This window comes from Coffea arabica, chromosome 6c, assembly GCF_036785885.1.
Source record: "Coffea arabica cultivar ET-39 chromosome 6c, Coffea Arabica ET-39 HiFi, whole genome shotgun sequence".
Lineage (NCBI taxonomy): Eukaryota > Viridiplantae > Streptophyta > Magnoliopsida > Gentianales > Rubiaceae > Coffea > Coffea arabica.
In genome coordinates this window covers 9067748-9089349 of record NC_092320.1, presented here as the reverse complement: position 1 = coordinate 9089349, position 21602 = coordinate 9067748, and the positions used below count along the sequence as shown (strand labels likewise).

The 21602-nt window shown below is 36.6% G+C and overlaps 4 protein-coding genes across 5 annotated transcripts; all 4 read left to right on the top strand.

The window, feature by feature from the left end:
* Positions 1–4524: 4524 nt before the first annotated feature.
* Positions 4525–6785, top strand: LOC113695040 (uncharacterized). The gene is made up of 3 exons (XM_072052685.1): positions 4525–4775; positions 4893–5011; positions 6308–6785. Exons 1-3 carry the CDS (start codon positions 4540–4542, stop codon positions 6325–6327), a joined length of 375 nt encoding a protein of 124 aa, XP_071908786.1. The 5' UTR covers positions 4525–4539; the 3' UTR covers positions 6328–6785.
* A 966-nt stretch (positions 6786–7751) lies between these two features.
* On the top strand, positions 7752–12694 carry LOC113695255 (proteinaceous RNase P 1, chloroplastic/mitochondrial-like). Of its 2 annotated transcripts, none has more exons than XM_027214281.2 (7): positions 7752–9532; positions 9610–9699; positions 9786–9967; positions 10058–10178; positions 10853–10921; positions 11110–11239; positions 12049–12694. In XM_027214281.2, exons 1-7 carry the CDS (start codon positions 7817–7819, stop codon positions 12060–12062), a joined length of 2322 nt encoding a protein of 773 aa, XP_027070082.1. In that variant the 5' UTR covers positions 7752–7816; the 3' UTR covers positions 12063–12694. The 2 variants fall into 2 exon arrangements, with proteins under 2 accessions (XP_027070082.1, XP_027070081.1); XM_027214280.2 differs by having other exon boundaries at positions 7755–9532; positions 12096–12694.
* Positions 12695–12812: 118 nt separating this feature from the next.
* Positions 12813–15143, top strand: LOC113695259 (probable protein ABIL5). The gene is made up of 8 exons (XM_027214284.2): positions 12813–13364; positions 13459–13541; positions 13832–13979; positions 14142–14241; positions 14365–14404; positions 14488–14627; positions 14754–14812; positions 14920–15143. The coding sequence occupies exons 1-8, from the start codon at positions 13278–13280 to the stop codon at positions 15019–15021; spliced, it is 759 nt and encodes a 252-aa protein (XP_027070085.1). The 5' UTR covers positions 12813–13277; the 3' UTR covers positions 15022–15143.
* A 1626-nt stretch (positions 15144–16769) lies between these two features.
* LOC113692611 (aspartate aminotransferase, cytoplasmic) lies at positions 16770–21144 on the top strand. The gene is made up of 12 exons (XM_027211049.2): positions 16770–16955; positions 17460–17531; positions 17743–17804; positions 17893–17976; positions 18642–18741; positions 18812–18932; positions 19169–19332; positions 19415–19552; positions 19896–20017; positions 20118–20212; positions 20618–20738; positions 20912–21144. The coding sequence occupies exons 1-12, from the start codon at positions 16887–16889 to the stop codon at positions 20994–20996; spliced, it is 1233 nt and encodes a 410-aa protein (XP_027066850.1). The 5' UTR covers positions 16770–16886; the 3' UTR covers positions 20997–21144.
* The last annotated feature ends 458 nt before the right edge of the window (positions 21145–21602 follow it).

The following is a 21602-nucleotide window of genomic DNA, read 5'->3' as shown; positions in this document are numbered from 1 at the left end:
TTTTTGGCGATTCATTTTGGTCAATACCGAACTATTTTTTGTTTTTTCCCTGGTAATGGAGAGTTAACCATCCCTCTCGTCCTCTCTAACACCGCTCACCTCTAATGAGATTTTTCTTTTTAAGCAAAGTTATAGCCTATAGGAATGGGTTTATTAAGGGAATTGTTAGTCTTTTTGTTTGCATGCAATTAACTCGTCGTACATGCCAAGTTTTAAATTTTAATTAATCGCCTATAAAGGGTGCTTTGACACTTTGGCACCTGCTTGGATGTTTGCTTCACCAAATTGTTAAAAAAACAAAAAAAATAAGAAAGAGAATGTCATTGGTTTGTGAGCTAAATATAGTTTTAATTTTCATTTATGTACAAGTCAAGTGTAATTATTTTATTCTTTAAAGGGAAATTCTAAACTTTACGAGCAGAAGAAAGAAGAGGGGGACTTAAAGTTGAACAATCTAAGTTGGGGTTTAAGTAGAGCTGTAAACGAGTCGAATCGAACTGAATATCTCATGTTTGAACTCTATTCGTTAAGCGGTTCGAACAAAATTCGTATTCATTTGTTAATTTTTGAACTCCAAACCTATATTCATGTTCGGCACGTTAAATAAAATTCATATTCAAGTTCGAATTCGTATTCGTGTTCGTGTTCGGCTCATTTAACATAAACGAACCGTTTGCGAACATGCTCAAAAAACTAGAATCCAGATTATTTTAAGTTTTAAATATGCCATACAAATCATTAATCATCCTAAAAAATAATTAAAACACTAAGTGACTAAATTATATTATTCATTAACTATATAACTAACATTAACATAAAACAACAAAATAAAACAAAGCAATTTTCCCTCCAAATATAAAAATCCAGCCATAAAATTAACCCTAAAATTTGTCAAATGACAATTATATCCATGTTCGGGAACGTTCGTCAAAACTTACAAATATACTCGTGTTAGCTTGATTATTAATCGAACAAAAAAATTTGTTCGAACTTGATTCGTTTAAAGTTTCGAACGAATCTTTCACGAACACGAACAAATCAAAACAAACCGAACTATTGAATAGTTCAATTCGTTTAACGGCTCTAGTTTTAAGGACAATCAATTGCAATTTTTTTCCAAAACTTTACAAGCTGACTATTACTTCCTTCCAAAAGAAAAGAAATCTACTTTTTAAACAACACAATTCTATTAGAAACATATATTTAAACTTACACCCACATTGTGAAATTTATTGCATAATAGTAGACAATCGTAAACGTTATTGCAAATCAGTTTATAATCTAATAATCATCATTTATAATCCAATTTTTTGTGCTATTAAACTTCTTAGTTTTGATCATACAAGTGTAACAAAATAGTTTTAGAGGAAGCGAGATTCATGTGAATCCACGGAATTAAAAAACCTTTAAGATGTGAGCTGTAAGCTATACGTACCTCATGGCTTCAAATACCTTTAAGATGTGAGCCGTAAGCTATACGTACCTCATGGCTTCATACCTCTTTTAGCATTTGGTACGCGTTTAAGAATATGAACGCGTGCTTGTGTAGTATGGGTATTATCTCAAGGTACGTTAAAAGCCGAGCGAACAATAATTTTACATCAAGTATTGTTATATGCTTGTCTGACCAAAAAAAAAAAGTATTGTTGTATGCTTTTACTCTTTTTTTTGATCTACAAGCGTTTTCAGTACTTCGTTAAAAGTGATTTTTGAAGGGTTTAATTACACTTTACCCACTTGAACTTGGGGTGAGTAACACTTTGCCCCCTTGTACTTAGGAAATATACAGTTTGCTCCCCGATGTTAACATCTTGGGGGTTTTGAATGACATCATCAATTTTCATTCCAAAACTAACCCCAACTAAAATTTCTACATGTGGAGCACAATTTGTAATACAATCCCAACGATCACTTTGTTAATTGTTGCTCAATATTCTCTACAAATTTGGCTATAGAAAAACAACTCCAACTCTTGCACGTTCCAAACTAAAGAAGTACACTATTTAATCACTATATAGTTTGATAAACATCTAGGAATCCAAACAAAATATACAAGCTGGAAAAGCAACTTAGATAGCAGAAGATGCATAAAGCCCCTCGTATTTCATCAAAATGCTCAAACAAGAAGGAAAATATTTCGAGAGATAAGATGTACTTTCACATTTAATCTCCTTGATGCCTCATTGATCAAAAGGTTACCAATTGTTATTTTACGAGAGGAATCATGATTTGCACAATATAGGAAGAAGTAGTAGTATTGGAAGAGTTTTAGAAGTTTTTAACTTGTTACTGATAACATTTAAGATTATTTCGTCTTTTTTTTTTTTTTTTGTAACGTTACATAAGGTTTTATTATTTAGGTGCCAATATTCTGCCTAATAGATAAAGTTGTCCATACAAATAATATATATAGGCATTAATGTCAGTTCACTAAAGTTTTGTACAGAATTCTAAAATTTGATGTCAGTAGAGGGTAAATTGTATATATTCTAAATTCAGGGGGTAAAATGTTACTTATCCCCAAGTTTAGAGGGGTAAAGTGTAATTAACATCCTCTACGAGATAGAGTTTCATAGACTTCACTTTTCTTGTAAGATTTCAGTTCTTTTTCAGAGAAGAGTATTTGTCTATTATTTTCTATTTGTGTCCCATTTGGCATTCAATTCAAGAGAAATTTAGTTTCAATCCGAACTAGAACAATCCTTTATTGATAAGATGTATAAGAATCAATTTAAACCCTTAACCAAGTAGGAAGGGAGTAAAGGATTTGAATTTGAAATCTCTAATTTTTTTATCCCAACTTGAATAAAAAGTTGTTTGTTTTGACTTTCAAAACATGTAGTAAAATATTATCATCTTACTTTTTTTTTAACAAAAAAAGAGAGTAAATTTTATATACACTGACAGTATATACACTATTATCGTTGGATCTATGACATATGTGATATGTTTTCAAAATCGGACCGGGTATCGACTCGGTCGAACTTATAACTCAGGGGTCAATGGGTTAAACCGGATTCAATTGGGGTTAAACCGGATGACGTCATAAATAAAAATTATTTAAAAATTAAAATATTATATGTAAAATTCCTAATAGCATATTAATATTAATAAAGATATATTTATTTATATTTGATGTTTCAAATATATTTAACAAGAAAATACAAAGAAATTAGAACAATCAAGTAGCAATTTATGTTATTTAATGAGCATTAACAAGTTTAGAGTTAAAATTATGGACTTAACTGAAAAATAACACCAAACTTTAAGACAACATCTATAAAGTATGAAATATTTGAGCTATATTAATAATTTTTAATAACCTAGGGGTCAAAACATAATATTAAAAATATTTTGACCTTTCAGAAAAAAGTAAAAAAAAAAAGAAAAGAGACCCTGTTCTTATTTTTCTGGTCAAACCCTGGTTTGACCGAATTTTTAATTTTTCAGTTTTTAGGGTTAACTCGGACGGGACAATTGGTCGGTTCTTGATTCGACAAGTTAGACCGGCCCGGGTTTAAAAACAGAGCATATGTATAGGTACAAAAGTTGAATTTTAAATTCAAATTTTGTATATTTATCATTCATCTAATGCTGATAGTGTACGAAAGATTAATTAAAAAAAATCTTAAGACACATTATTGTCATTCACATATATGATGATGGTACTTTATTTGACAAATTTCATGACGTAAAAAGACATAATACCCCTACTTATGATAGCAATTACAACTACCTTATATTGCCTTCACTGCAATTGAAATTAGGGATGCAATCAAGTCGAATCGAGTGCAAGTATCGTTATACTCGAACTCGACTCGACAGTAGAGAGGTATTGCTCGAGTTCAAGCGAGCAATAGTGGTTCAAAAATTCGAGATCGATTCGATTATGCTCGATTTTCTTGCGACTATGATCAAGCTCGAGTATTTGACTTGACTAAAAGAGTAATTTTGGTAATTTATACAACTCTTAAACTTAAAAGGGTAAAATTGTAATAACTAAATATATAATTTTTAATTAATTACTTTGTGCTTGATAAGGCTTGACGAGCCACCAAGCTTAAAAAACCATATTCGAACTCGGTTTGAATAATTATCGAGCTACTCATACTTGACTCGCACTCGATTTGACCTAGTGCGAGTCAAACTTTTGACCAAATTACTCATGAGAAGCTCAGTTCGATTACAATCTTAATTGAAATAAGAAGGTGGGCTCGATTATATCCCTCGCACTCGATTTGACCTAATGCAAGTCAAACTTTTGACCGAATTACTCGTGAGAAGCTCAGTTCAATTATATTCTTAATTGAAATGAGGAGGTGGTTTCGATTACATCCCTAATTGAAACGAGATATAGGAATGTATTTGTTTTTTCATATCATTAGAAGTGCAAGAGACTGCCAATGTATCAACTCCCTCGTTTCAACCCCTTACTCATCAATTGAAGGATTTCTTAGTGAAAAATCAATTTTCTGTCAAAAAAGAAATTAAAATAAAAACGACATCGTTGCACGCCCAACAGCAAACGATTTCGTAATAATGGGTTTTGTTGCCAAAAACAAAACCCTCGGAAACCCTCCTGTTCTTGCTCGAACACGCTCTCTGCTTTGTTCCACAATGGCATCTTCTACTTCTCGGGTGCTATCGAGATTATCTTCTCGATTACAGCCTGTGGCTCTCAAACTTGGCGGCAACAAGAAAGCCTCATTTCCGGCCTCCATATCATCTTCGACGGCGTCTCAATCTGCCGCTAAACGCAGTTCGTGGATTTCAAGGTTAAATGAATCTTTCATCCTCACTTCAGAGTTCATCCAAACCCTAACGTGTACACGCGCATCCTCTGATATAGCCACCATTTCGGTATGATTAAATGTTAATTCTGAATTGCTTAGGTTACCTGTGGAGTTGAGCGGTGCTGAGACGATGTTGCCGTTGCATAGTGCGATAGCTTCGGCTCGGCTGACGTCCAGCTTGTCCATCGAATCACGTCTCTGGGGATTAGTTCCGCAAGGTTCGTTGTGAAATTCGTTAAAACTAAAGTATGGTTTTGCTGTAATGCTGTTAGGATTGATTACTTGGGATTACATTGAAGTCATTTTGTTGCTTGCAACTGCTTTAAGCTGATATGGATGTGAAACTACTCGTGAAATGTGAATGTTGTATGCTAATATCTGTATTCAGTGGCTAAGTATGTGTCAATTTTGTATTGCTTGTATTGATGAAATGTTAGCGTGGAATCAATTTTTTTAATCTGTTTTGACAATTTTCTATTTTGCTTATGTGTAATCAGCAAGAAAGTGCATCCTAACTTTTTAGGCATGATTAATTGTCTCATTGCGACTTTTTAGACTATCTCCCTTTGTGGTTATCTTTTTGCTCAAATTCTTGCTTTGCGTCACTCGTGAATTTTATGGATAGTAAAATTACACCGCATTCCGAACTGTTGGATTTAGGCAATCATGCTTACGAGAGGTTGTGGATGTCTTCTCTAGACTACTTTCAAGGACTTTCGACCTCCTTGTAGGATTTATTTTGGGACTTGGAAAGGAGTTATTGCAGTGGAAGTCCTTGTGTTACATTTTAGTTGCTTATGGCTGTTTTCACTCCCGTATTAAGGTTACACTTTGAGCTGCAGCTTCAAGTACAGGGGCGGAATCACTACTATTCATCCTCCTGCTCTTTAGAAATGTCAAAGGTTCAAGTATATTTAGGCATGGGTGTAAAGGCTATTTTCACAGCCAGTCCTTGGCCATGGACTGATGGGATGGAGTAATAGGGCTTTATGTTTCCAGGGTCAGTTAAAAAATCGGCATTGTTGTTCTTTTAACTGCATTCACTAGGATAATTAAAGAAGAATTCAAGCTTCAAGTTTTATGACATCAAGAGTTTGTTATGGCGACCTTTTGGGTCATCTGAAGAAGAGGGATGGGAAATATAGGTTACATACATGGCTGTGGACTTGCTTTGATATTTGTTAAAAGCAAATTTTTTCAAGGATCTTACCTCTTAGATGATTGGTCATCCTCTAAACTTGTACTTCACGTGCATTTTGGGGGGGGGGGGGAAAATCTTGCTTAGGCATGTTAAAATGTTAAGGGAGCTAGCTTGCAGCCTATTACAAGCATGAAGTTTGGAAAAACAGAGTTAATATCACGAAGTTCAGTTTCATTTGCCTGCTATTAGATATTCCTTTACCTTTATACTATGCTATTATTAGAAATGTGGCTTTATTGTGTGTTGCATTTCCTGTTACATTTTGCACAATAGCTTCAAATTGATATGGCAATCCCTTCTCTGTGTGGCACAGGTATTTCATTGCCTTTATGACAGCATTTTGTGGACTGGTTCCAGTGATGCTGTTTCTCTGCTTGGCTACGAATTAGGCTTCTTACTTTTCGGAATTTCAGAAATTGAAAATGCATCTATGCTACAAAATAACATTTTGCTTTCAGTTTTGACACCTTTGATTTTTGTCCTTCTTCGACGTATGCATCTGTCCTAGAGCTCAACTACACTCTTGTTCGGTGAAATTGGCGTGTTATAATCAATTGGCTGGTGCAAGTCTGCAAAAGAGAGAGTTAATGGCTTGAGTGCTGTTTTCACTTCGATATGTTGGAGTTTGACTGCATGTGATGTTTAAGGATTCCCTGGTTCCAGCATCAGTAAACGGAAGTTATATTCTGACGTATTGGCAAGATGGTGAAATTCATCACCTTTATATATATGTAACTTAGGCCAAATTTAATTTGAACTCAGGTTAACAAGATTTGAGGCTACTTACAGTTTCTGAAGCGATCTTAATTTTTATTTTTTTTAAATTTTTTTTTTTATAACGGTTCTTATTCCACTCAATGCAAAATTGCGTTCAATCTTGCTTGCCTGAGTTCAAGTTTCCCATTCCCACAATCCAAGAAGACAGAGAAATCTACACTCTCTGAAGTATAAGCTAATAAGGAGCGGGTTTGTTTGATACTCTATTTTTTCAAATAATATTTCGTTTGCATCATAAACATATTTTTCAATCACTTTTTTTATATTTTTAATTATTTTTTTATCTTACATACATCACATTACAAGAAACATTACAAGAAATGTTAGAGTAATTATTTCAAATAACACTCTATCCAAAATAGACCACATGCCTTTATTATTCTCTTTATTTTTTGGGATTCCACCTTTCCCATCGATTAAATAGAGATACCATTATTAATAATCCTGCAATTAAGGGAAATTGGAATCTCTCGCAGGTATATAATACGGATATGATTATTCATAATCGACCGCGTTTTGCTGTCGTCATGATGTTACTCCTCATCATTTGTCCTCGACAATACTACTGCTCCGGTTAATTCTCATCAATTGTCATTGGCTCAAGAAATTGTCAAATATAGCAGTCAAGCTCCAAGTAATAATATTGTAAAATCCTGTTTTCATAAACTGATGGATCTAAATAAATTGATTTTCTTAGGAATAGGTCTTGTTCGGATTGTATTTTTTTGAATTTTTTATAAAAAAATTACTGGAACGATTTGATATATATAATATAAAAATTAATTAAAAAATATGTTTATAAAAAATATAGTGAAAAAAAAATACTGTCCAAACAAGGAAGTGTCTCAGTTAAGATGATAAACAGCGGCGCGCCTCAAAGGAAAAGAGGGGACTGTACGTGTTCAACCCCAGTAAATGAAAATTCGGTCCCTTGTACAACTATTTCAGTCGGACCCGGGTCTATGGATTACATTCCAAATACCTAAAATAAGTCCACCCGACAGGAAAATGGACGATGATGCTTAGCCTATTTTAGCGGCCACGTATGGCCTCCTTCACCTGCCCACGCCTGCAACAAAGTCGGCTCCAACTTTTATCCTTTGCTCACTGCAACTACTCTTCTGCTTTAATCACTTTCTTGAATGTTTCAACAACGAAGCACGCATTCGACCGAAGATTTTCACCATTTCTTCAAGTTAATGCGCATGTTGCCCCCTTGGAAGCAAGGTTGCCCAAGAACACCCACCACAATGTCTCAAGAAACAACCATAAAGCTATTGGGCAGAATGGTTCTGGGGTTTCCGCTGATAGTCTGAGGGACAGAAGAATTGGTGAAAGTTTTCAAAAAAGTAGTCATTTTGATGCAGCTGTAGCGGATAATGTTGAGAAAAGAGTTATACTGAAGGACAGACATGCAAAGACTAGATTAAACCCCAAAAGCAGAACAGTTACTAGTCCTCAGTTTTCTTCGACGAGGTCTAAGGATGGAAATACAGGAAAATATGTCAAGAAAGCACAGGGAAATGGACAGGGCACTAGCAAGAAGGAAAGAAAGCCAGAGAATGAGGACCAAGTTAATCAGCTGGAAGTTGAAAGGGTAGGAAAGGGTTCTAAGAAAAGTAAGGCTGATACACCTGGAACTGTGCTGAGGGCAGGGCTCGATATGTGCTCTAAAAGGGGGGATGTTATTGGTGCAATTAGGCTATATGATTTAGCAAGGAAAGAAGGGATGAATTTGGGGCAGTACCATTATGCTGTACTTCTCTATCTTTGTTCTTCTGCTGCCACAGGTGTTGTGCAGCCAGCAAAAAGCGGTAGCGGTAATAGAAGCTTGAATCCTCTGGGGTTGTCCAAGGAGATAAACTCTGAAAATAAAGAGGGGCTGGATTTCAATGGTTTTCCGGCTAAGGTAAACAATCCTGTAAGTTTTTCAAATGACTCAAAGTTACCCTATCCTCAAAGTTTAGATGAGATGGTTCAGTTCATGAAGTCTGACACTGAGCATGCGAACAAAGATGTGATGGGAGAAGAAGGTTCTGGAATTCAAGTTACTCTGGATGTCAAGAGATACGCACTTAAAAGGGGATTTGAAATATATAATAACATGCTTTTTGATAAGGTTCCAATGAATGAAGCGACATTTACATCTGTGGCTAGAATTGCAATGTCATTAGGAGATGGAGACTTGGCCTTTGATGTTGTAAAGCAAATGAAAGAATTAGGAATTAACCCTCGATTGCGATCTTATGGTCCTGCACTGTCAGTTTTCTGCAACAATGGAGATGTTGAGAAAGCGTTTATGGTTGAAGAACATATGTTGCAGAATGGTGTCTGTCCAGAGGAGCCAGAACTACAAGCACTTTTGAGAGTAAGTGTAGAAACTGGAAAGAGTGAGAGAGTCTATTATCTGTTGCATAAGCTAAGAACAAGCGTTAGGCAGGTCTCGTCTTCTACTGCAGATTTGATCGAGAAGTGGTTCAGGAGCAAGGTAGCTTCAAGAGTGGGGAAGAGGAAATTGGGTCAAAGACTCATAAAGAAAGCAATGGAAAATGGAGGTGGCGGTTGGCATGGGCTGGGCTGGTTGGGTAAAGGGCGCTGGACTGTTTCGCGTACATCTGTGGGATCTGATGGCTTATGCAGATGTTGTGGAGAAAAATTAGTCACCATTGACCTTGATCCTGCAGAAACTGAACATTTTGCCAGATCAGTGACTTCGCTTGCCATACAAAGAGATAAAAATTCAAATTTTGAAAAATTTCAAGTACGTTATATTTCTTAATCGTGATTGTTTAATCTAGATATATAATGGTACGATGAAGAATATGCAACAAATTGCAGAAATGGCTCGATTATTACGGACCGTTTGAAGCAGTCGTAGATGGAGCAAATATTGGCCTTTACACTCAAAGAAAATTTAAACCATCCAAGGCAAGATTTTCTATTGTTATGCAGATCAAAGATAACACATAATCAATCTATCTTTATCTCTCTTTTTATGACAATGTTCTGTTTAGGTTAATGCAGTTGTTAATGGACTTCGTCAAATGCTTCCATCTAAGAAATGGCCACTCATTGTCTTGCATAACAGGCGTCTAACTGGAGATAAGATGAATGAACCTGCCAATCGAGCACTGATTGAGAAGTGGAAAAATGCAGATGCACTCTATGCAACTCCTACTGGATCAAATGATGATTGGTTAGAACTACAAATTCTATAATACTTCAAATTTCATCTATTCTTGTTTACTTAGAGTGATAAACTTTAATGCATCTGAGTTAAATTTAGGTACTGGTTATATGCAGCCATCAAGTTTAAATGCTTAATTGTTACGAATGACGAGATGAGAGATCACTTATTTCAACTTCTGGGAAATGATTTTTTCCCTAAATGGAAAGAAAGACATCAGGTAAGTAGTTTTAGCTAAATGAAAATATCTACCATTGTTTATTTGGAGCAGGGCAGTGCCAATCATCTCATAAAGTGTTAGATGCATTCAGAAGTATAATATGACTACAAATAGGACCATTGCAACAGCATGAGTATATCATTGACAGTTACTTACCAAAGAGAAAGAAAAAATAGCTAGCTAAAATCATATGACATAACTCTGCTGCTCGCTGTGCTATCCTTTTTCTTGATTTTCAGAAGAATGAGAGCCTCCATGATAGTTGTATATGCCAAGCAATGTGCTTTTATTTCTTAGACTGTGGTCATTGTTGATCTTTGAGGAGTTTGCAAGAAAAAACATTGAATTTACACTCTAGACAAGTTGACTGATGGATCAATTAATTAGCATTCCTTATTCATTGGATTAAGACCTAAAAGAATATTACAAAACTGAACTGCATTTCCCAGGTTAGTTTGCCGATTCACTCTGTGAGTTGACCATTGCTTTAGCATTTCTTCTTGTTAATGCTGTTGCCATCATGAACTTAATATGTCTAAAACAAGATAAGCTCATTTTTTTTCTTTTCAAGGGCCAGAGCATCATTGATTTCTTCTTGTAGGTTTCTTTACAATGTCTAGTATTATTATGCAATTTGTTCTTTTCCTACTAAGGAATTGTATTGTTAATTGAAGGTACACTTCAGCTTTTCCGAAACTGGTCCAGTATTTCACATGCCGCCGCCATGTTCTGTTGTAATTCAGGTTAGGTTTCCTTGATTCCTCGATTTTTTCCTTTTGCAAAGATGCCAAAAGCTATGCGAATCATCTTTTTGGTGCAAAATCCTCTTATGGAGAAGAATGTTGTTGAAGCAAAACATTAGTAAAGACAAATTGTACATTAATAGTATGACTGCAGTACAATGGATACCAATTTGTTGCCGTGTCAACAGGAGTCAGAGAAAGGCCACTGGCATATTCCAGTTGTTTCAGAAATTGAAACTCATGGTGAGGGAACATGGTTATGTGTTACAAGATCTCACCCGCTGAAAAGAGGCCTAGATTCTTCTAATGTTGATAAAGGTAATAGCTAGTCTGATAGAACAACCATCACAAATTGCAAACGAGAACGTGATGCCTTCTTTTTCATTCTTGTACTTTGAATTATGATGACTTACCTTTTCATGAGCTGTTACATAAATAGTCTGTTTGGCAAGTGAAATAACAGAACACTTTCATATGAACCAAAGAGGAAATTACTTAAAGCTAAAGTTAAGATGGAGATCTTTAGAACATTGGTAACTTTTCCAACATCTCTAGTATTTAAGAGTATAACGACTTTATAGATGCCAAAGAGCTTCACTGAGTATGGCACCTTGGAAACTGGCAATGCAAATTCTTGTCCAAATGCGAGATTAATCGCAGTCATGTCAAATTACTTGTAAAAGTTCTACAGGATAACAACACAGATGCACCATGCTTGGATGTTAGAGAGACTTACAACACTGAATATAGGCATAAGGCCTCAAAGAAATTGAGCACTTGTACTGGTAGAGTTTCTGTAGATGAGCTGGACTTTCACTCTGGTTGCAGTTTCAGGAATGCTTATACTTCGTTGAATCCTCTCATAATTGTTTGGTGCTAGGCTTACCCTGGCATAATGCATGTTACCAATGTTTATGGAAACCAGTGGCTGCACACTGCACATCTGTATATCACGTCAACAAAATTTTGTTGCTCAGTGGTAGAGTAACTGCCCTGCAGATTATGAAGAAATATCTTTCCATACCACAATGTGCTTGTTTTAAGATGTTAAGGAAGGTTTTTTTTTTTCATTAGTTTTTGTTCTATTACTCCTTTTGTCCCCTTGCATAAACTCCTTCTTACCACAGACTCCGAGCTTTGACTGAAATGTATTCATTCTGCTTCTGAGAACCAGAGTTGCACCTTCCTCATGGCAAGGGAAACCAAAGAAGCGTGGGCAGTCAAAAGAGAAGGCAGATTAAGCTGGAGCCGACGGGATATAGCAGTCATGATGGCAGTAAACAGGCACCTCAAAAAACATACCAGAATCTTAAAAATATTCTGTCGTCATCTTTGTTAGCAGATTATCGCTCAATCACTCCACAACTAGAGGCTGCAGAGAATTGTGGTGGCTGCATAATTGATTTTCAAATTTGAGTTCAGTAACTCAAAAGGTACTATGAAGGGCCCGGGTGGAAAACTGAAAATTTGGCATCATGGTGGTAGATCATACGTCTATGTAAGAGCATAAATGATGAATTTTTTGTAATCCTGTTAAAAACATGCATAGAGAGGCAGATAATCCTTTTGTTATGTAGATGTTAAGGTGGACATTATGTTGACTGGGAGGGAAGAAGTTAGTTGCAGCGCTGCTGATTTCAGTATGTGCTTTGTAACTTATCTCCATGCAAAGTCTTCCTGACAGTTGGAAGTTAGTGTGTGAGAGTTGTATTTTTTCTGCGGGATTTAACTGTTGAAGTTTATATGACATAAAACTGCTGCTACTTCTTGCTACATAGTTAGTTACCTTTCAGGAGCCATATTTTAGTAGTTCTGAAGGCAAAAAACACGACGAGCTAATCATTTTGGAAGCTTGCAGTTACTTGGTATTGCATCACATCTCATACAATTGAAGCACCACGGGCTATTCTGAATTTTCCATTGTTACTTTCCTACCCAAACATTTGCAGAAAATTAATGTTGGACCGTGACTTTGCCACTCACTTTCTTCTCATGGTCCGTATCGTATGGTCACCTGAAAAGTGAAGAGGGCGGAAGTTGAATTTTCTGTGTAGTTGTCATCAGTGGATGCGCTCTTTTAGAATTTAGACAGAAAGAAAAGGAGCGAACAAAGTATCACGGGGCTTGCCTATTATTTGTCCTTATTGAAAGTGACACAGCCCATGAATGCACAAGAATCTCTCTTAATTAGATTTTGGTTTTCATCTGTTTAGTGCTCGACAGAATGTATCACAAGATCACAGAAACCTACCAGTCTCCAATCTGCAAAACCGAGTAGAAACAAAGAAGTTCCGAATATCATCTTCTTCTTTCGCTCCTCTTACTTGTGCACCTCAATTTGTTTGTTGCAAAGAGAATGAATCAGCAGGACTCGAAATCATTAGCTGCCGAAAACCAAGAAGCTGAAACTGATGAAGGGACGCAGTTCGAAAAGTCTCTGCTTGTGCGTATGGAAATCTTTCGAATTCCGGGTGCGTGTAACGTTCTACTCGTTTTTCATGGTTCATCTGAATACTCCTATCTTGCCCTGTTTGCAGGAACTCAAGGACTTGTGCTCTCATCTTCGCCGTGCTGCAAATTATTGCGAGACGAGTTTCTCGAATGCTAAGGAGAAGAGAACGTGAGTCCTCTAACTTGCAGACATAAACGGCATACACCGGCAATTCTGAGAGCTCCTGAAACACCATTATGTGGGCAATTTTTAAAATATTTTAAAAAAATTTGGCAACTTTCTTGAATGTGACCTGTCAATAAGATAAACAATGACGTTGCTTGTAAACAACCAAGGTTCATAGCTCGTGCAAAGCTTAAACATTTCAATCTAAACTTTTAGCACAAATCAGAAATTGAATAAAAGGGAAGAAAAGGATGCGTCTGTTAACGACTGTTCTACTACATAATCTTCTGCAGTGTGGTGGAGAACACAAAGGAGTACATAAGTAGGGCTGTAGTTACAGTGGTTGATCATCTCGGAAGCGTCTCAGCTAATCTTGAATGTCGGCTTTTAAATACCAACTCTGTTTCTGAGGCCGAGCTTCGAATTGACAGCTTGAAAGAGGTTAGTACTGATGATTTGCACTAATATTAGCAGTTTTCCACCTTTCCTTTTCTGTTCTTTTACCCCTCAATATTCCGTTTCCTTCCCCACTCCTGTGGCATTGGTGAGAGAAACCTCAGGCAAACGTCTTTACTAGAAGCATGTCATTCTTTTGATGAACAGAGAATCGGGACATGGGAAAAGTACTCTCACCTGCTTGCTCTCAGATCACACTGTTGGAATGCCGACTTTCCCAGATATTACTGTCGCTATATATTACCGCGTAACCATTTCAGACATGAAATTTCTTCCGTTCATTTCTTGCTTCAAATTCGTCCATTTCTCTTCCCATGGGATAATGATTTCTTTCCTGACAGTCCTGTTCTGTTCTTTTAATTTTAACTAGCAAGTCCAGGTCTTCAGAGGACTAACACTACTGTCTCGAGGTAACATTCTCACGTCTTTTGTTTATCTGTAACCTCATTGCGTAATTTCTTACAATGATATCGACCTCTTCTGCCCCATCCAGGCAGATAGCTGCTAGGACTGCAGAATTTCAGACGGGGGAGGTGCCACTTTTCTTGTACACGCACAACTGCAAGCCCTCTCTAGTTGAGAACTCGACATCTGATGAGAGCTCCGAGAAAAGAAAGAGCTTTTCAATTCCAGGTAATCAAATTTATGTGTCCTGAGCAAATTTTAAGATGCTAAGTTGACTAAACCTGAAATGCTAATGGAAAAAAGCGCAATCTTATCCTTGAATCTTCACGTCGAAACGGGCATGTGGTTTTGCAGTATTGCCAGCACGCGACGGGTTACCAGTAAAATATCAGCATCCCAATTTTCATTTTCAGGTGCATCATCTCGTTCCATACTTGGTGGTTGAGATTTAACTGTACAATTGTCTGCTCAAGAACAAATCTTCTTTTAACGATGAGTGCTGTTTGTGGGCTTGCTGCAGGAGTCTCCGAAGCTAAAACGTAGCATGCTAAGCTGGAAATTAGCTCAAAATAAAGATCTTCGATCATTGTTCATTCGGCGGGGTAAAAGAACACTAGCATAATTCTTGCCAATGGTTTTCTCTGCTACATGCAACATAGAGCTCCCCGTTTGTAATATTGTAGTAGTAATTAGTGATTTCTTTAAGTCATGGACAGGTGGTTCTTGCTCGAAAGATTATACTGCTTTGTCTGCCTTGTCATTGCATGATTGATGATGACGAGTCTTAACCCGTCGCTAAAAGGGTTTTTGGGAATTGCCACTTTTTAACGGGGCAGCCAGGGTGCAGTTAAACTCTACAATCAATGTCAGTGTTGGCTTCCAGGCAAATGTGGGGCCAACTGAGGGAAAAGAGGAGAGAGATTTGGCCATGGCTGTTTCGATTTGGCCTTTAGGAGGGACAGATTGACTGATTTTTTTTTTTTTTTTTTTTAGAAACGACAACCGTAATATATATTCTAATCTATTCTATACTAGGAGGAGGGAGTGGACCTAAAGAATTTCAGAGATATTTCGAAGGAACTGAATCATCACCGGATCAAACGAATGCACTATGCACCCACTTAGATTGACCGATTGAGTTCAACTATTTTGGTTGATTTTACTGAATATCAAGTTAGTTTGGTTAATTGTTTGGGCGGTCAAAGATTTTGGAAAAAAAAAATTTTCTTCCTGTTGCATCCTAAATAAGCTTTTCAGTCACCTTTTTTTTACACTTTTTTTTTAAATATAATTTTACATACATTACACCACAAAAAGTTATTTTTTCAAATAAAATTTGAACAAAATCCAAGGAAATGAGACTTATTCGTGATCAAATTATTTGAATTGCCCGATTTACCATATGTTATTTTTCTCACTCTGTCGGACAGAGTCTGTTCCACCAATTTTTATTTTTGTCACATTTTATCCAAATAGACATCATTTTCTTCTAGTTGCGGTTTATTACTTTTTGATTGGGGTAGTATCATTTTCTTTCAATCTTAATTGTTCCCACTAGGGGACTAATTGGAATCGTGTACATAACTCGAGGACGGCCTAACAATAATTAAAACCATTGCAAGGCTGAATGGGGTCACTTATGAAATTTTGCCCAAGTAAACCAGGCTTCCTTGCTAATCAATGATGATGCATTTTTGTATACATGGCCTTGAATTTGTCGTGCACAATTGCAATGGTATAAATTATGAATAATGGATTAATTTTTTATGTACTGACAGTAATTTTTTTTTTTTTTAATACTAGTAGCTTTGAATGAATGTCATATGGTCATGATTTAAATTTGAAATTTGAAATTCATATTATGCGACAATGCTGCTAATGTTAAAAAAAAAATAAAATTATACATTGAAATGTATAAAAAAAAAGTATCCATAAACAATTAAAGTAAAAAATTGGGTAGACATGATTTGATAGATCTAACGATTCAAATTTTGCCACATTTCTACTACTTGAATCCATGAAATGATGTGACAAATTATGAGTCACTAGATCTCTGCATAATAAATCAAAGTCTAGTGAAATAGTTTTTCCTTTTTTTTCCTCAAAAATATTTTTGTGGAGACGATACGACTGCGTTCTGGAAATAAATGCTACTCCCACGAGGAAGTAAAGAAAACGTAAACAAGCTTTCTTGAAGCCCACTCCAGGACATCAACCTTACAACGAATCCAACAGCGCCATTACCATCCACCGTTTTTTAAATTTTGGTTAAACTTAAAGGGAACAAACAACCCACAGTTTCATCGTCGTCCTTCCCACCTTTTTACGGCCCATTGTTTCTTCGGAGACCATTCAAAAAAATTTTCAACCCGTTTAATAAAGGCAGTGTACATCTGTTTTGTTGGTGATCCCATCGGTAACCTTCTGTGACCAGAAGAAAGTCAGAAATATCCCACTGAACTAAGAGTCACTATTCGCTGATAACAAATGGCCTCTGGTCATGGTGATTCCGTTTTTGCTAACGTTGTTCGTGCTCCTGAAGATCCCATTTTAGGGGTACTCTTTCGATACTACACATCACGTTTCTGTGTGTTTCTGTTGTCTATGATGTTGTTACGTGTATTTAACTGCATTTGATATCTGATCTGATTATTGTTATCATCATTGGCATTTACGATTATTTTTATTATTGTTAATTTTTAAATTTATAGACGGGAGGTCCGCGCGGGAGATAGAATATGAAAACGGGTTGGTTAGAAATGAGCTCTGGTTCTAGTACCACCGGGCTAAATTTGATTTTTGCTTGTGATCTTCAATTTTCGCGCTCGTTAACTATTCTGGTATAGTAGGGAAATCCCTATGAGATTGATTCGTTATTGATCAACTTTTATACCTGAACGAATGAGACTATGATGCCTGTTTCACCTCATATACTAGCACTAGTAATTTGGTAAAATTTAGTGAAGTGGTTTGTATTGGTTAGCATTTTGGACTGCATTCATTTTGGTTTCTGACTGCTGTTTTGGTCTTCGTATTTTTTTGTGCTTCGGACTGGAACAGGTCACTGTTGCTTACAACAAGGATCCGAGCCCAAAGAAGTTAAATTTAGGAGTTGGAGCCTATCGAACTGAGGTAAAATTCCCGCACCCCTCTCCCTTTCATTTGCCTCGTTATCTTTAAGCTACCCTTCATTCCAAAACAGATAGAGCGTTATCAAGTATTTTGGGGTCTTCTTTTTTTATGCATGTATAACCTATCGGTGCATGTATTTGTTGTGTGTATGAATTTAATGCTTGAAGAGTTGCTGTTGGTTTAGTACCTATTCTTATGCCAATGAAAACAGGAAGGGAAACCCCTTGTTCTGAATGTGGTGAGACGTGCAGAGCAAATGCTTGTAAATGATACGTAAGTTTCTTGACTCATGCTCTTAAAATTGTGCAGTTTATAATATGTAAACCCACAAATACAGGTCATGAATTTTGTTCACATGCAGGTCTCGTGTAAAGGAGTATCTTCCCATCGTTGGGCTTGCTGAATTTAACAAATTAAGTGCCAAACTCATTTTCGGTGTTGACAGGTAAAATCGTTGAACTTGTTAAGTAAGTTATTTATGAATAGCGAAAATAATAGAATCCAAGAGGATGTGCTTTATCAACTGGGTGCCTAATTTGAGATATCAGAGTATCCTTTCCTTTTATTTTATTTTTTCTCATCATGTTAGAACATCCCTGTGTCAAATTCTTTCTGCATAATTTCCAGGGCTCCATTATCTATTAGTTGCCTAACCAGCGATTGTTCATGGTCATTTATTGTACTGCTAATACTGTCCTATCATTTTATCACATGTCTACTACATTAGATACTTTTATAAATGTCCTATGGGATCATCTAAGTATCCCATTAGAATGCTTTGTATTGAGGTTCTGTCAGGGTGTGTCACATGCTGAAATTGCTTTGATTCTTAAATCCATAGAGAAGTTATAAAGTTCTTGACTATTGATCTCTCTGATTTGCAATCTTTATTACATGTCAACAATGATGTACAAGCTTGTCCGTTCATTATGTTTTGTTATTAAAAATTTTCTGTACGGTAGATAGATGTTTAATCTGAGAAGACTTTAGATCAAATAGATACTAAGGCTTTCCTCTCTATTAGTTGCATGTTACTCTATTTTGTTTAATTCAGTTTTTGTTTTGTCGTCCTTTTCCCCTTTTGAGGGAACCTTATGATTTTGGAAACAGTCCTGCCATTCAAGAGAACAGGGTAACTACCGTGCAGTGCTTGTCTGGTACTGGTTCATTGAGGGTTGGAGCTGAGTTTTTGGCAAGGCATTATCATGAGGTGGGTATCTTGGGTTTTCAAAATTTCCTTTATCTGGAGATCGTACTTATGTGTCCACACTTTTTGCCAGCACACCATATATATTCCACAGCCAACATGGGGAAATCATCCGAAAGTGTTCACCATAGCAGGCTTGTCAGTGAAGACTTACCGCTATTATAGCCCCGAAACACGAGGTCTGGACTTCCAAGGTATACTTGTAATCCATCTCTCTTAAGATTTCTAGTACATGCATATGGATGACTTTTCAGCTACAACTATCGGTGGGTCTGTTTTTTCACGTATAATCAGCTCAGAGATTCTAGTCAAACCTATTCAGAACTTGGTTCACTGAATTGGAACTTATCTGTGGTTGATCTGTATTAGGTGATTTATATATCTAGAGAAATGCGGATTTTTTTGTCTATCGGCACTTTTTCTTTTACAGGACTGCTGGATGACCTAAATGCTGCCCCATCAGGAGCAATAGTTCTTCTTCATGCATGTGCTCATAACCCAACTGGTGTAGATCCAACTCCAGAGCAATGGGAACAAATCAGGCAGTTGATGAGATCAAAAGGATTGCTACCTTTCTTTGACAGTGCTTACCAGGTAGCAGCTAATATGCAATTTATTCTGGCACAATTAAATAAAGAATACCATCTAATTAATGGACATGCTAGTGACATTGCAGGGTTTTGCCAGTGGCAGTCTTGATGAAGATGCTCAATCAGTTCGCATGTTTGTTTCTGATGGTGGTGAATGTCTTGTAGCTCAAAGTTATGCTAAAAACATGGGAATGTATGGAGAGCGTGTTGGTGCACTTAGCATCGTAAGTATTTCTGATATGGAACCGGATCATTTCCTAATTGGTATCTGAAATGATGATTTCCTCACCTAAAATTTCTAAAATCATTAGTGATGGTTTTCTAGTCTTTATATAAAATGGTTTCGTTGAAACATCTAAGACAACATTTGAAGGAGCTGTTATTGATATCATGACATAAAGTGAGGTGAACTGGAATTTGCAATGAATAGACTGAAAGACCAAACTAATTCCAACATAGACAGGTTTACATTTTCCGTCAAACTATGCTGTCTCTCATGAAAGTTGAGATATTTACCATATCAATGAGCATACTGCAACTCTGTTCTCACCAGGAATCCATTTACAGGTCTGCAAATCTGCAGATGTAGCAGTCAGAGTCGAAAGCCAGCTGAAGTTGGTCATCAGACCCATGTATTCAAATCCACCCATTCATGGTGCATCTATTGTTGCTACCATATTGAAGGACAGGTATGTTTTTTCTCAACTGATTTAGAAAGGAGTGTCATTGTCATTAAGTCCGTATATTTTTGCTTCTGTAATTGCAAGCTTACTTGTTTCTTGCCTACAGCCATATGTACGATGAATGGACAGTGGAGCTGAAAGCTATGGCTGACCGGATTATCAGCATGCGCCAGAAGCTTTTTGATGCTTTGCAAGCTAGAGGTACTTAAACAAATGATTTATCATTTATGTTTTCTTTCTACTTGCATTATTTGTGATATTTTCTTACTAGAAGATCCTTGCTGGGGTTTTATATGTCATCTTGCCTCTATTTACTTATAGTTTCCTGCTTCTATAAGCCCCAAGGTATAAATAATTCAAGGGAGCTTGATAATTTGCTAGATGCCTTTCACTCTGGACAAACAGAGCCATGGAAATTGTCACATCTATCTCAGGCCTTGCGATATATACTTTTACAAGTTTTGGGCTGTTGTTTCCGTTATGCATATACTTCTCATATGGAGTCTGATTATTTTTGTAGGTTCTCATTCAGAATATGCATATACTTCTCGTATAGATTCTGATTATTTTTGTAGGTCCTCATACAGAATGCATATATTTTTGTAGGCACACCTGGTGACTGGAGTCATATCATCAAGCAAATAGGGATGTTCACTTTCACGGGGTTGAATGCCCAGCAAGTTGCTTTCATGACTAAAGAATATCACATTTACATGACCTCTGACGGGTAAGAAGATTTTTTCTCAGATATTGTTTTACCTGTGGTTAGGGTGCATTAGTAAAGGTTCGCTATTGCTCAAAGATCTACAGGATGTGCTTTGCTTGTTTACACAATATGGTTCTTATTCAAGAATAAAAGGTTGCCTAGTTTAATTTTGTTTGTCATCTACTATGCTGCAGGAGAATAAGCATGGCAGGTCTTAGTTCCCAGACAGTCCCTCTTCTAGCTGATGCCATACATGCTGCTGTTTCCACCGTTGTCTAGATGCATTGGATATGAGGAATCTTTAGTGGAGTAATTTGACTTTGCGGCATAGATTCCTTAAGATTTTGTAAGACTTGATTAAAATGAGGCTTCCAAATGAAGGCTTGGCAAGGTTTCTTAAAGAAAGATTGATTGATTTTGACTCGTATCCATGTCTGTTAATTTTATGTCTACGAGTCTTTGCTAATTGAATTCCTCTTACTAATAGTAGCCTAATTTGGATGTTCTCTGTGGCCTTTGATGCTTAACTCATAATTAGTTATAGTTTATGGCTTTGTAAGGAGGCTGGTGGTGGTTGGTAAAGCAGAGTCTCTTTTTACTGCTCGTTTTGAACATATCTGTCGGCTGAGATGCTCAGAATAGGATCTCTAGAAACCTAAATTAAAATGTGGAAATGGAAATTCCACTGATGACTCGGAAGTTTAAGTAGCTTTCTTTTTGAGATTATTGCAACTCGAAGCTCATTTGAAGATCAGCACTGCCCCTTTTAGGGTACAGCCATCGCTCGCGAAACTTGACATTGAGCTTAAGTTTATGGTTTAAAATTTTGAAGTGCCTGCCTAGCCGCGAACCCGTATTAGCATCTTTGAAATATTTAAGCTGTAG

What these genes read in the sequence shown, in the direction of transcription:
- LOC113695040 (XM_072052685.1), top strand. Translation starts at nt 4,540, where the DNA reads ATGGGTTTTGTTGCCAAAAACAAAACCCTCGGAAACCCTCCTGTTCTT. An exon ending in CGCAGTTCGTGGATTTCAAG is followed by an intron (nt 4,776 to 4,892) that starts GTTAAATGAATC and finishes TGAATTGCTTAG; the next exon opens with GTTACCTGTGGAGTTGAGCG. An exon ending in CTGGGGATTAGTTCCGCAAG is followed by an intron (nt 5,012 to 6,307) that starts GTTCGTTGTGAA and finishes TGTGTGGCACAG; the next exon opens with GTATTTCATTGCCTTTATGA.
- LOC113692611 (XM_027211049.2), top strand. Translation starts at nt 16,887, where the DNA reads ATGGCCTCTGGTCATGGTGATTCCGTTTTTGCTAACGTTGTTCGTGCT. An exon ending in TCTTTGACAGTGCTTACCAG is followed by an intron (nt 19,333 to 19,414) that starts GTAGCAGCTAAT and finishes GTGACATTGCAG; the next exon opens with GGTTTTGCCAGTGGCAGTCT. An exon ending in GTGTTGGTGCACTTAGCATC is followed by an intron (nt 19,553 to 19,895) that starts GTAAGTATTTCT and finishes ATCCATTTACAG; the next exon opens with GTCTGCAAATCTGCAGATGT.
- LOC113695259 (XM_027214284.2), top strand. Translation starts at nt 13,278, where the DNA reads ATGAATCAGCAGGACTCGAAATCATTAGCTGCCGAAAACCAAGAAGCT. An exon ending in GAATTGACAGCTTGAAAGAG is followed by an intron (nt 13,980 to 14,141) that starts GTTAGTACTGAT and finishes TTTGATGAACAG; the next exon opens with AGAATCGGGACATGGGAAAA. An exon ending in AAAGAGCTTTTCAATTCCAG is followed by an intron (nt 14,628 to 14,753) that starts GTAATCAAATTT and finishes GTGGTTTTGCAG; the next exon opens with TATTGCCAGCACGCGACGGG.
- LOC113695255 (XM_027214280.2), top strand. Translation starts at nt 7,817, where the DNA reads ATGGCCTCCTTCACCTGCCCACGCCTGCAACAAAGTCGGCTCCAACTT. An exon ending in GAAAATTTAAACCATCCAAG is followed by an intron (nt 9,700 to 9,785) that starts GCAAGATTTTCT and finishes TGTTCTGTTTAG; the next exon opens with GTTAATGCAGTTGTTAATGG. An exon ending in ACTGGATCAAATGATGATTG is followed by an intron (nt 9,968 to 10,057) that starts GTTAGAACTACA and finishes AGTTAAATTTAG; the next exon opens with GTACTGGTTATATGCAGCCA.